At 44.7% G+C, this 13,191-nt stretch overlaps 2 protein-coding genes across 5 annotated transcripts in view; both read right to left on the bottom strand.

The window, feature by feature from the left end:
- The window catches only part of CDC5L (cell division cycle 5 like), a 47,022-nt gene extending 44,183 nt beyond the window's left edge, over nucleotides 1-2,839 (bottom strand). Inside the window, exons 1-2 of one of the 2 annotated variants that reach the window (XR_006298942.1) lie at nucleotides 2,502-2,830; nucleotides 104-207 (exon numbers count right to left, since the gene is read on the bottom strand). Coding sequence is in view for 1 of the 2 variants with exons in the window: in XM_043591568.1 (XP_043447503.1) it covers nucleotides 104-207; nucleotides 2,502-2,546 (149 nt within the window). In the remaining variant the exon portion in view is untranslated. Of the gene's footprint in view, nucleotides 1-103; nucleotides 208-2,501 lie in introns of both variants that reach the window. The other variant, XM_043591568.1, reaches the window with a different exon arrangement.
- A 6,934-nt stretch (nucleotides 2,840-9,773) lies between these two features.
- Nucleotides 9,774-13,191, bottom strand: part of SPATS1 (spermatogenesis associated serine rich 1) — a 28,344-nt gene continuing 24,926 nt past the window's right edge. For 2 of the 3 annotated variants that reach the window (XM_043591567.1, XM_043591566.1), the window contains 2 exons: nucleotides 10,380-10,495; nucleotides 9,774-10,129 (listed from right to left, as the gene is read on the bottom strand). In XM_043591567.1, the coding sequence (XP_043447502.1) occupies nucleotides 10,101-10,129; nucleotides 10,380-10,495 (145 nt within the window). In that variant the 3' untranslated portion in view covers nucleotides 9,774-10,100. Of the gene's footprint in view, nucleotides 10,496-13,191 lie in introns of all 3 variants that reach the window. The other variant, XM_043591565.1, reaches the window with a different exon arrangement.

Raw genomic sequence — 13,191 nt, 5'->3', positions numbered from 1 at the left:
TGTATCACACTGCCTGCTTTCTTTGGCAAGGTTCAAAGAACTGACATTTTCCTCATCATAATTAAGGTCGCTTTCTGTTTTCTACTCATTAAGTGGTACATACCATCTGGCTTTGCACTGCTTTGCTGATTTTCTATGCAGCAGTGAGGCAATCCTAGACCACTGGTTTTTTCCATATTTCATTACTGCTGCTTTCAGAATTTCATCCTAAAAAAATTGTCAAGGAAAAACAATATATTCAATCACAAAATTCCAAGTGAGAACAGACAAAATTTCTCCCTAGGATTGATAGGGAGAAAAGTCATAAACACACACACACACACACACACACACACACACAGACCAAGGTCTGGAAAAAAATACAAAAATTTCATTTACTATAACAAACAACAAGCCAGAATTGGCAAAATGCAAAATATTAAGAAGAGATCCCTCCGAAGGACATCCTGCCCTCCCTAATACACAACCTCCCCACCCTAATAAATTGGGAGTGAGTACAGCCCAATCTGAGAAACACTACCTGGCAGTGATTAACAAAAAGTACTCTCCAACGTTTGGCTGTCATTCTCAAAAGGATACAGCTCCATCATTTATTCATTCACTCAAAAAACATTTCCTATTTCCTGTACCAGGTCTTCCATACTTCAGAAAAGAGAATGAAATAGGTCTCATCCAGCCCTCAAGAAGCAAAGCAAGACTCTGGGAATCCATTCTCCACTCCAGTTTACAAATGTCATTTTCTCTCCAGTCCCATAACCCCTGCTCTGACCCAAAAATCCACAGGTACAACTCAAGAATTAAGTATTTTTCCCCTACTACACCAGTCAGCTCTTCTTCTAGCCTTTAGTTATTGTTTCACCAGGGCACCCATTCTGATTTGGAATTCACTACTCCCAGGGGAGTCCAGAAAGCTAAGCCACAGACAGACACCAAGGATAACAGAGCGACAGATGAACGCACTTGGGGCATCTCACTTTTAGGCTTTTTTCCACATTGAACTTGTGATACATGCCTCATATATGAGCCACTCCACCCCATCCCACCCCCTACCTCATCATCAGAGATTTAAAAAGACTGCAGGGCTTTGGCCACTACACAGGAATCCTGCTGTTACTTGATTTTGTACATCTGTCTCTCCCCCAGAAGTCATCTCTTCTCCAATTTAAACAGCCTGGTTCCCTCTGTACAAACTGTGAGACAAGGTTGTCACTGATTTTACGTGTCACTTTGTTACAATACGCATCTTGAAGTAAAAACAAATAGCAACTGTCCACCCTACTAGACTCATTCTGCAACCATTTGCCAAAAAAACTATTTCATGGTGGTTACTGTCCGAGGTTCTAGGGATTCCGAGACCTGGTTCTCTTGCAGTGCTGTCTGCTGGGGAAAAACAATGTCAACTAGCACTTACTGAAAGACTACTATGTGCCAGACTCTATTCTAAATGTTGATTCATTTAATCTATAAAAGAAGATTACTGTTACTATTATCATCCCCAGTAGAAAACTGAGGCTCTGAAAGGTTAAGAAACTTATCAGCATCACACAGAAGAATATGATGCTTGCAAAAAGATAAAACATGCTATATCAGATGGATGAAAGATGTACCACGGGGCCACTTATTTTTCCAGGATGATAGGGCAAAAATTCAAGAGTTTCTGAACTGGGTTTTGAAGGATGGTCAGAAAGATGTCCAGCAGTAGGGCCTTCTGAGAGGGCACAAGAAGTAAAAAGACACAACATAAAAAGATAAGATGTGCTCCTGAAACTGAAAGTTCAGTGCACTATGAACACAAAATGCATCAAAATCTTACTTGTATTTTACTTTTTCTCTACTGCCCTTTAGCTAGCCATTGGCATTATCCATTGCGTTTCCGAAGCAAAGAGACTACTGCAGGTAGTTTGTCCTATCTGGTTTCTATCCTGGCTGAGGCGGAGGGACAGGAAGAGACAGGCCTTGGGATCCGTCGTGAGGACAAACAAGTTATGCCTTGATAAGAGATAACAAGAGGGATGCGGGCATACACGGGCCCTGAACTTGGCACTCAAGCTGCTTCCCCTCCGCAAGGAAGTCAATGAAGGAACAAAGTTGTGGCCACAGCACTTCTCTATATTTTAGCAGAGAAGCACAATGCCCAGGCTGAGGGACGGGGGTGTGCCAGATAACCAACTCTCCCAGAAGTCCTATCCCGCCCCTTCCACACAGTGAGCTCCTCCATGGCAGGGGCGCGTCCTCAATTCAACAAATATTCACTTAGGGCCTAACAAGTGCCTGGCACGTCAAGTGATTAAATCACGGTCCCTGTCCTTGAGGTGCTCTGATGACTCAAGGCCGGACATCAAGTTAAGACCTCGAGTCCGCCCCGCGCTGCACCCCACCCCCCGCACCGCGCCCACGTAGACCCCGCAGGGTATCCTCCTCGCCTCCCCGACCTCCGCGCGCGTGCGCACAGGCCGCCGGAGGGGGCGGAGGGCAGCGGACGGCGGGAAAGGGGGACTTACCTCGGTATTCCTCCACACGCCCCCCTTGATCATAATTCGAGGCATCTTGGCTGCGGGGTGTCTCGGCAAACGGCCGAGAGGAGCTTCACAGAAGTAGTAACGGCGCTACGGCCACGGGACCTGAAGCCGACACTTCCTCCAAGCGCGACCTTCTGGCTTGAAGAGATGTGCGCAGGCGCAAGGTGGGGGGCGGGGGGAGCAGAGTAGCAAGTCTCGCGAGAACCGAGGCTGCTGAAGGGACTAAGTGTCTTGTTGTTATAGCTCTGGTCTAGGAAGACTGACAGAAACCCATCAAGCCCCTCTGGCTAAAGCGCTCTACGCCCCGCGCATGTCCAGAACAGGTTGGAGGAAACCACGACTCTCGCGAGATACCGCCAGTGGCTCTTAGTAAGTAAGGTTGTGGTGGGATTGATCGTGAGGTCACCTAGTGGCGGAGAAAGGGAACATCACGCGTGCAGAATTAGCCAGCTGGTTTAGGAAGAGCTTTGTTAACTTATTAATTTAGCATTTTATTAGGCATGTAACTAATAGGAATTTACTCGCGGAATACTCAGGAAAAGGAAATAATTTAACCCTAATTTTTTTTTAAGTTTATTTTGAGAGCGTGGGCTCGTGAGCGAGGGAGGGGCAGAGAGAGAGAAAGAGGGAGAGAGAATCCCAGACAGTCTCCGCGCTGTCAGTGCAGAGTCCAGCGCCAGGCTCAAACTGAAGAACAAGGATATCATGACCTGAGCTGAAATCAAGAGTGGGAGGCTTAACCAACTGAGCCACCCAGGCATCCGTAACCCTAAATTTTTTAAGCTGTAAAATAGGCATAATAGTATAGCAACCTCATAGGGTCGTCCTAAGGATTAAATGAGATCATAAACCTAGGCCAGTATCTGATATATATAACTACCCCTAAAGGTGGCAGCTGTTATTACAAAGGCAACTTCAGATGATCGGTGATTGTCCCAGAAACCCACAAAAATATCTCATCAGTTTTTCATATATTTCTATTCAATCTATGTGGATTAATAATAAAGTGTTACCATTGATAGGCACTGGTATTAGACAAACTCAGGTTGGATTGAAATCTTCGCTCTCTCATTAGTTTGGGTAATAACCTTGCTGAATCTCAGTATCCTCATCTAAAAAGTGGAGTTAACAATACCTACCTACATAAATTTGGGTGGCAAATTAATTGATACATACCTAAAAACCCAATGAGGTAGAGCTTGTCAAAATGCCATTCCAGCACCCAGGGACTCACTCAGTGTCTACCATTTCTACGATGTAAATCATGCCCCCTAAGGGCATGCATTATACAACCTGCCCATTGGGACAGAGCAACCCTGTCAAAATGTCCCCCAAGACACCCTTGAACATGCAGACTGCATGTCTCACTTAAGGATTCAGAAAATGCAACATCATGCCACTTCCATAATGTCTAAAACCAAAGCCAATAGCCATGAACACAAGAGACTGTCCTCCAACATCGCGTGCACTGGCCAAACCCCCACAATATCACCCAAGCCTCACCAGCCAGGACTCAAGAGTCCCCACAAAGAGGCCATCACCATCCCAGCTGGCAACACTAGAACTAAGAGAGAGGCATGCTATATCTCCCCGCCTTGAGCACCCGAGAATGAACCAACCTTGCTGACACCTTGATTTCTGATTTCCAGCCTCCTGAACCGTGAGAGATTAAATTTCTCTCACTGTAAACCACCCAGTTTGTGGTTTGTTACAGCATCCCTAGGAAACAAAAAAGCTCCCTTTTTAATATAACATTTCCAAACAAAGTTGACCCTGGAAACATTTTTTCTTATACTATCTATTGGTATTTAGGAAACACAATTTGAGAAACTCTGGCCCAGGAAAAAGAAATTGCCTGCCTCACTCGGTCAGTGGAGCATGTGACACTCGATCACAGGGTGGTGAGTTCAAGCCCCACGTTGGGTGTAGAGAATACTTAAAAATAAAATCTTTCTTAAAGGCCGGGGGTTGGGGGGTGGCACCTGGGTGGCTTAGTTCGTTGAGCATCAGACTTCAGCTCAGGTCGCGGTCTCACGGTTCATGGGTCAAGCCCTGCATCAGGCTTTGCACTGACAGTGTGGAGCCTGCTTCAGATTCTGTGTCTCCCTCTCTCTCTGCTCCTCCCCCCCCCCAATAATAAACATTAAAAGTATTTTTTTTAAGAAGTTGGCAGTCCATCCAGCTTACAAAGGAGTAACAGGGATGTTAGCAGGAGGGTTTGTAGGTTGCAATGTCCCCCATTTCTCCACCTCTCATTCCTTTCTGAGGAACCAGTTCTGACTGGGTTAACTTTGCTTAGCCAAGAAAACAATCGAAATTCTAGTTTCCTCCTTGTCCAGTTTTTACCATCAAATTGTGCAGGAAAAAGGGCTAAAGTTAGGGTCAGAAGCCTGTGACAATACCAAGACATTGGGGGCTGGGGTTATAATCTTTATCATCTCCCCAAATAAGCAGATGGAATTTCAATAGAAACACTGTGCTGCTTTGCAAATACAATTTCAAGACCTCTAGGCCTGCCCTGTCTATTGGATTGCTACCCCTAAGCCTTTCCCTTCCATTTAGAAACCCTTCAGCTAATGTTGGAAAAAGCTAATGTCTGGGTAGACATGAAATTCCACGCACCCTAAGTGCTGGTAATTCATACCGTAATGCTAACCATGGTTAATCATCTAAGTTGGCTTGGGGATACCTGGGTGGCTCAGTCAGTTAACCTTCGGTCTCTTGATTTCTGCTCAGGTCACGATCTCACAATTCGATTCTTTAGTTTGAGCCATGCATCAGGCTCTGTGCCGACAGTGCAAAGCCTGCTTGAGATTCTCTCTCTCCCCTTTTGTCTCTGCCCCTCCCCCACCTCAAAATAAACTTTATTTTTTTTTAATATGAAATTTATTGTCAAATTGGTTTCCGTACAACACCCAGTGCTCATCCCAACAGGTGCCCTCCTCGATGCCCATCACCCATTTTCCCCTCCCTCCTACCCCCCTAAATAAACTTTAAAAAAACAAATAAACTGGTTTGGGTTTCGCCTACTGACGCTTCTGCATGGTGGACCCAGTTGTAGTTTGTAGTCTTTTTCTCAGGTGCTCATATTCATTATTTCTAGGGAGTCCCCTACGCCCTGGTGTTCCCAAAGAGGATTTGGGTTTTTTTCTCAGGCCACAGAGTTTCAGAGCTCTCTTTGAGCGCCTATCTTGGTTTGGGATCAATATTCTGATCAGGTTATTTATTATCTAGACCCTGCATCCACATGGCACAGGCTTGAGATTCATATTTCTCACAGGAGACTTTTTTCTACTTACACATACCAGTCCCCAGATGCATATACCCAACTACATCCCAAACAATTCCACTCTGTGTGTGTCACAGTTTCCTCAAATTCAACTTCCCAAAATTGAGCTCCCCCTAGACGACTTCCCCAGCATTCTCTATTTCACCAAATAGCACAGGGCTGCCGTGTATGGTTGTGTAAGTAGTTCACTGCACAGGGACAGAAGGGGGCTGAAATCTAGCTGGCACACTGCTTACCAGGCAGTGCGTCCACACGACTATCTCCCCCAAGAGGGCATCTTTCCCTAAGTGTATAAAGACACCACATGCTGCCCTGGCAAGGGCACCACCAGCCACCTTGTTGCTACTTGTCCTTTTCCCATACCTTCCCCCTACCCATATCCAAGTCAACTCAGAGTCTTGCACTTTTAGTTAGCCCTCAAATCCATCTCCTTTGTGCCACTTCTGTAAGTTGCCAGATTTAGCAAATAAAAATACAGAACTCCCAGTTAAACCTCAATTTCAAGTAAAAACAAAACAAAACATATTTTTAGTATAATTATGCCTCATGGGTCCATTCCGTCCTCTCTAAGAGGACCCCGCGTGTTACACCAACCCACACTGTACCCAAACAAAAAAACACGTTTCTAACCAGATGATCCTAGCCACGCTCACACCATCACCACTAAAAGCTGCCCCCACACCATTTTTATATTTGGTGGAAACCAACACATTTCCTCAGAAAACAAGTCATGGGGTGGGGAGTGGTTCAGCTGGTTGAGCATCAGACTCTTGATTTTGGCTCAGGTATCGATTTTGGCTCAGGTCATGATGCCAGGGTCGTGGGATCAAGCCCCACATCGGATTCCACACCGAATGTGAAGCCTACTTACGACTCTCTCACTTTCTCCCTCTGTCCCTCGCCCCCACTCAGTCTTTCTCTCTAAATTAAATTAAATTAAATTAAATTAAATTAAATTAAATTAAATTAAATTAAATTAAACAAGTCATTGGTATATTTGGCTTCTCTTCGGATATGAGGCTGGGCCTCCTCCCCCGTGCACATTAAGAAATGTTTACTTTTCATATTAGTATTTCTTACAAGGTCCGGGTTCCAGAGCCTCAGTGTTGGTTCCTCAAGTCGGTAGTGGCGCCCCCCATCTCCAGGGAGGGTTCGGGCCATAACCCTTCCTAGAGTTGCCCAGCATCAGAAAGACACCACATGGGTTCCCACATCCTTTCCCAGAGCCCACAGGGAACTTGGCCAGTAGACCCCCTGCAAGTGCCCCATCTACATCAGGCCCATTGCTCAGTTTCGGGTCAAGGTATCACTGTGTCCTGATTTTCCAGCCGAGAAAGAAAAGCCTCTCCGTCAGTAGCATGATCTGGAGGAGCTCCAGCTCTGATATATTTCAGCAAGAAATCCTATACACAAGGCTTTTATCTGCCCAGCTTTTAAGGGTCAAAGGCCTAAGAGCAAAAGGAAACAGTCTAACCAAATTGGGTAGCTCATACCAGAAATGTGGACAATTAATGAAATTATACAGAATATTCATAACCCGTTTGTGGAACTGTAAAAGTTTAACATCCAAATATCTTAACATTTTGATGACTAGGAGTGCAGAGACTATAGAAACAGTCTTGGAATTGTCTTCATTTAGCTTATTTGGACTTGAATGTCACCAGCTGTATAACATAATATTCCCTCCAGTCCACAGAGGCTAGTTTTCATTCTTCCCAGGATCTGAAATTAGAATACCCTGTGTACAATATGAAGTTGTTACTCTAATGAATCTACTTGGAAATGTCAGGTACAGGTTGCTTCCATTAAGCTTGAGAGTTTCAGTGATTGAAAGTAGGAGGCGAACACACACACACAGGTACACACATGTGCACCTGCACCCACGTGCTTATTTACCAAGGAACCTGAAGTGAGGTGAGGGGGGTTTTCATGCCTTAAAAGGTCCAACATTTTTGTGCCTAGGAAGAAAGGACTGGGACAGCTAGGACACCCACATATTTTTGCCATTTGGCCATTTAGTCTATGCCTTACTCTCCCCATAAGGTTTGTGAGTTTGAGCCCTGCGTCGGGCTCTGTGCTAACAGCCTAGAGCCTGGAGCCTGCTTGGGATTCCATGTCTCCCTCTCTCTCTCTGCCCCTCCTCTACTCGCGCGCGCGCTCTCTCTCTCTCTCTCTCTCTCAAAACTAAACAAACCTGGGGCGCCTGGGTGGCGCAGTTGGTTAAGCGTCCGACTTCAGCCAGGTCACGATCTCGCAGTCCGTGAGTTCGAGCCCCGTGTCAGGCTCTGGGCTGATGGCTCAGAGCCTGGAGCCTGTTTCCGATCCTGTGTCTCCCTCTCTCTCTGCCCCTCCCCCGTTCATGCTCTATCTCTCTCTGTCCCCAAAATAAAATAAACGTTGAAAAAAAAAAAAAAACTAAACAAACCTAAAAAAAAAAAAAAAGGAATAATATAGACCTCTTTGAAATCTTGAGGCCACTATACATCTTCCAAAACTGTACTCTGGGTGTTTTTCTTAATACCTTTATTATATAGGACTCCGTCCCTCCAAAACACCAGGGTCCCCTCTGAGAGCAGTTTCCTGGTCCACCTAGATACTCCCACCTGGAAATTCCTGCAGAATCCTTTTTTGCATCTATATCGTGTTCTCCATTATCCATCCAACACAGGTGGTTGCCACTGAGTTTTTTATATTTTAAATAATAGAAGCACAAAAGTTCTCTTTTACAGGAGTAGGTGTCTTTGAGAAAATTTGTTGGCAGCCTCTTTTTCTTCCTTTTCTAAATTATTTGGTTTTGTTTGTTTATTTATTTATTTATTTATTTATTTATTGTGGATTTTGTCGGGGACAGTGGTGAGCTTTGCGTCCCAGGGGCAAGGGAACCAGCGCAGAGGTATGCTGATGCTAACCCAAAGAGTGGCCAGACACAGTTGCAGGCCGTGGCCACCATGTTGTCTTCTAGTTGATCCAAAGGCGTGTATAAAGACAACAAGGATGTACTCCGTTCTAAACCCACTTCATTTACTTCACTTATTGGCTACCTCTGGAGACAATGTTTTCACAGAGAAAGAAGTCGTGTCTCGTGTCTCGAACAATTTGGAGTCTCAGCATGGGCCCCAGTTCTCTCTTTGCGCTTTAACGTTTCGCGAGACCAGACCCACAGCCCTCATTAGCCAGCCAGTGGGGTCTCCTTAGTAAAGGAGATCGGCTATGAAGATGCTGAGTCACTGGCTTGACTGCCGAGGGTCACAGCCTGAATGTATATGGTTGGCTTTTATTCCTATCTTTTCTTCCAAATATTTGCTTCTCGCCTGATTGATGAAAGGCCCTAAGACTCACGACTGGCACCCACTGAGCTCTCGTCCTGCTTGGCTGTGTGGTCAAACAAATACAGGAGTGAGGGAGGGAGTTACAGGGGCAATGGTATGAGTCGCCTGTGGCGATCCAGCCTTCACATTTTTCTGACATGTACCACGTGAATAGTAGAGAAAATCTCGAATGGTATTAATGAGAATAGTTTTACCAAACTAAAGCTGACGGCTGCATTTTACCATTGATATGAGGGCATTCTTAGAAAACGAAATTTAACTGACTAAAACTGAAGGTGGACCGTCAGAGAATTGTTATCAATGTTAGGTTCCCCGAACTTGTTATTTTGTATTGAAACTGTTGGCGCATATCCTTGACCTTAGGAGATGCATATCGAAGTATATAGTATGTAGGAGCATAGGGTGATGATGTCTGCCACTCCTTTTCAAACAATTCTTCAAAATAATAACAGGAGGGGCACCTGGGTGGCTCAGTCGGTTAAGCGTCCGACTTCAGCTCAGGTCACGATCTCGCGGTCCGTGAGTTCGAGCCCCGCGTCAGGCTCTGGGCTGATGGCTCAGAGCCTGGAGCCTGTTTCCGATTCTGTGTCTCCCTCTCTCTCTGCCCCTCCCCCGTTCCTGCTCTGTCTCTCTCTGTCTCAAAAATAAATAAAACGTTAAAAAAATTTTAAAAATAATAACAGGAATGAAAGAGAGAGAAATAACACACAAATTCTGACAAAGGCTAACCACAGTGAATTCTAAGTGAAGGACATGTAGGTATTTGTTCATTGTATGATCCTCACAACTTTTCTGTAAGTTTGAAGGTTTTCAGAACATAGAGTTAAAAAAAAAAAGGCAACGCACAGTGATTACTTATCAAAGTCAAACATTTGACTTAGAGCAATCACACTGACAGAAGCAACCAATTGGAAGAGGCTCTCCAGAGTACAGTCAGTGCATGCTCTGTGGGCCTGTTTCTGCTTAGGATTGTCTTGGCGAATCCAAAGAACCTGTGGATAGAGGCACGGAGTTGAAGGTTGTGCCCCATTACAAGACTAATGGTGCTCAACCAACACACTCAACCAGTGATGCATGGCCATGATAACAGCAGCCCAAGGGACCACGGTGTGGGGCAAAAGATACCATCCACTCTGGGAGAGGCTTTGCCTTCTCTCCTCTCCACTGCGAAGCCTCTCAAAAGCCTGCTCTTCTGGGCTTGCCTCCAGTTTTATACTATTCTTTGAAGGTTCTTTAACCCACCAGCAGGGAATAAACTGTGCACCAAGGGAACCGCTGGGTGCCAATTGTCAAGCTCCTCCACCTCTCTTATCTCGGTCTTCAGCCTGTTGGCCTTCTCCTTCACCCAGAAAGGCAAGCTGCAGGAAGAAAACAACACCTGAGTTTGAGTTTGTCTAAAGCAAAATGCACAGACACCTTCAGTGGATAAGGTACTACATCCTCCGAAGTATTAAGGCCTCCGATTTAGGAGATCAGTGACAAAACACCATGTGAAGTTGTTCCGCATTTGCCCCTCCCTCCAAACCCAGATCTCTTTTCTGCCCTTCTCTGCCCAGGGAGCTGACCCCTGCAACTTGCATCACCTTGATTCCTCTGTGCCCTCACCTTTGAACTGGGCTTAGCTAATGGGAGGCACCAGTAAGAGACCAGAAAGCCAGAAGAGAGAGAGGTTGGGGTATTTCTCACCTAGCTTCTCTACTCCCACTCATCTCCTGAGGCACCTTGGTTCCGGCAGTGAGTGCACTCTCCACTGCCACAACCCCTTCCAGACAGCCCATCTCCACCTCCCCCCACACAGCGGGGACAAGATCACTCTTCCTGCTGCTCAGACACATGAGTGGTAAGAGCTGCCCACTGGTGGGAGCCCCTGGATGCTTCGCCCTTCCATGTGAGTTCCCTCGACTGGTTCACACATCTGTAAACAGTCCTTTCATTCAGGATTCTTCAGAATCCCACCTGAGCATGCCTTCTGTTTTTCTAACGCTGACAGCCAGCATCCTCCCAAGTCTGTTGGGATTTGAAAGGACGTATGCTGGGCCACACTGTGTATGTTCCAAGAGGTACCAGGAATTGTGACTCCTGGGATGAGTCAGAGAAAGAAGATGAAGAATTTTTTTTTTTTTTTATCTTTTAAGCAGCTTTGATTTCCATCCATTTAGGGAGAAATGCACCATGATTGGGAAAATGGCCGGATACACCTGCTAGGGATGTGGAAGTTCCTGCAGGAAGGAACGGGGTATTACCACGTAGGTAATAGTTGGGAGTCAAGGGCATCATGTAAAGCTGACAAACCAGTATGAGAAGCCCAAATAAGACCAGCAGGATGAAGAGCAGTACAGAACGATTCTAGCATAAAGAATCCCTAGAACAAGGGGCGCCTGGGTGGCTCAGTCGGTTAAGCGTCTGACTCTTGACTTCAGGTCAGGTCATGGTCTCACAGTTTGCGGGTTTGAGCCCCACATCGGGCTCTGCACTGACAGCACAGAGCCTGCTTGGGACTCTCTCTCTCCCTCTCTCGGCACCTCCCCTGCTCGCTCCCTCTCTCTCTCTCTCAAAATAAATAAATAAGCTTTAAAAGAAAAGAATCTCTCGAACAAAACCACCATGGTAAAAATAATATGGTACACATAATAAATGTAACAAAATATTAGGATAGAATTGAAACAAATCTGCCGAATCATTAATGCAAAAGATCTTAATTCACCTATTAAAGACAAAATTTTTCAGATCAGCTCACAAGGCAAAAATCCAACTCTGTGTCTATAAGACAGACCTAAACCAAAGTGCTTTGAAAGTCTAAAAACAAAAGAATGGGAAAGGTATATCAGTCAATGCAAACAAAACAAAGTAAGAGTTGTAATCTTAATATCTGTCAACGTATAATATAAGACAAAAAGCATTAAGTGAGAAAAAGAAGATTTTTTTATTTTAATTCTAATCTAGTTAATATAGGATGTTATATTCATTTCAGGTATGCAATACAGTGATTCAGCACTTCCATATTACTCAATGCTCATCAAGATAAGTATACTCTTGATCCCCTTCACCCATTTCCCCCATCTCCCACCCACCTCCCCTCTGGTAACCATCAATTTGTTCTTTATAGTTTAAAGTCTGGTTTCGGTTTGTCTAATAAGATATTTTTATACTGTTAATGGCTATACTTAACAATATAGATAGAAATACATTAACATTAGCACACAATTAACACACCCATTTTCAGTCCTAGCTAGGTCAAATGGACAATTTTAATCAAAAAGATAAATCTTCTGGGGGCGCCTGGGTGGCTCAGTCGGTTAAGCGTCCAACTTCGGCTCAGGTCATGATCTCACGGTCCGTGAGTTCGAGCCCCGCATTGGGCTCTGGGCTGACAGCTCGGAGCCTGGAGCCTGCTTCACGTTCTGTGTCTCCCTCTCTCTCTGCCCCTCCCCCGTTCATGCTCTGTCTCTCTCTGTCTCAAAAATAAACAAACATTACAAAAAAAATTTTGTTAGAAAAAAGATAAATCTTCTGGGTATGTATCTAACTTTGCAGCCTGATGAAATAGATACACCTTCAAATGCATAGAGAGACAGTCCCCATGTTGAGCATGTATTCGGTCACAATGAAAAGTTGGCAAGTTCCATAAAATAAAAATAATAAAAACAATATCTTCTGATCATTGGGTGATAAAAGTAAAAATGAACTGCAAAATAAAAATCCAAAAGCTCTTCCACCTGGAAATTTTAAGTCTACTAAGTAATTCTTTAGTCAAAAGGAAAAGGCCAACACAGAATTCTTTTAAAAAGTAAGGATAATCTACACTTCAAAATTTGTAAAATAAAAGGAGAGCAGTGGTCAGAGGTGCTTTCATAGCCTTTAATATATATAGTAAGGAATTTAAAAATGAATTAAACATCCCATTCAAAAAATTTAAAAAGTGGGAGCACCTGGGTGGCTCAGTTGCTTAGGCATCCAACTTCCGCTCAGGTCATGATTTCATAGCTCATGGGTTCGAGCCCTGCATCAGGATCTCTATCAGTGCAGAGCCCACTTTGAATCCTCTGTCCCCCTC

Source organism: Prionailurus bengalensis, chromosome B2 (genome assembly GCF_016509475.1).
Source record: "Prionailurus bengalensis isolate Pbe53 chromosome B2, Fcat_Pben_1.1_paternal_pri, whole genome shotgun sequence".
Lineage (NCBI taxonomy): Eukaryota > Metazoa > Chordata > Mammalia > Carnivora > Felidae > Prionailurus > Prionailurus bengalensis.
This window is presented reverse-complemented; position numbering and strand designations above follow the sequence as displayed.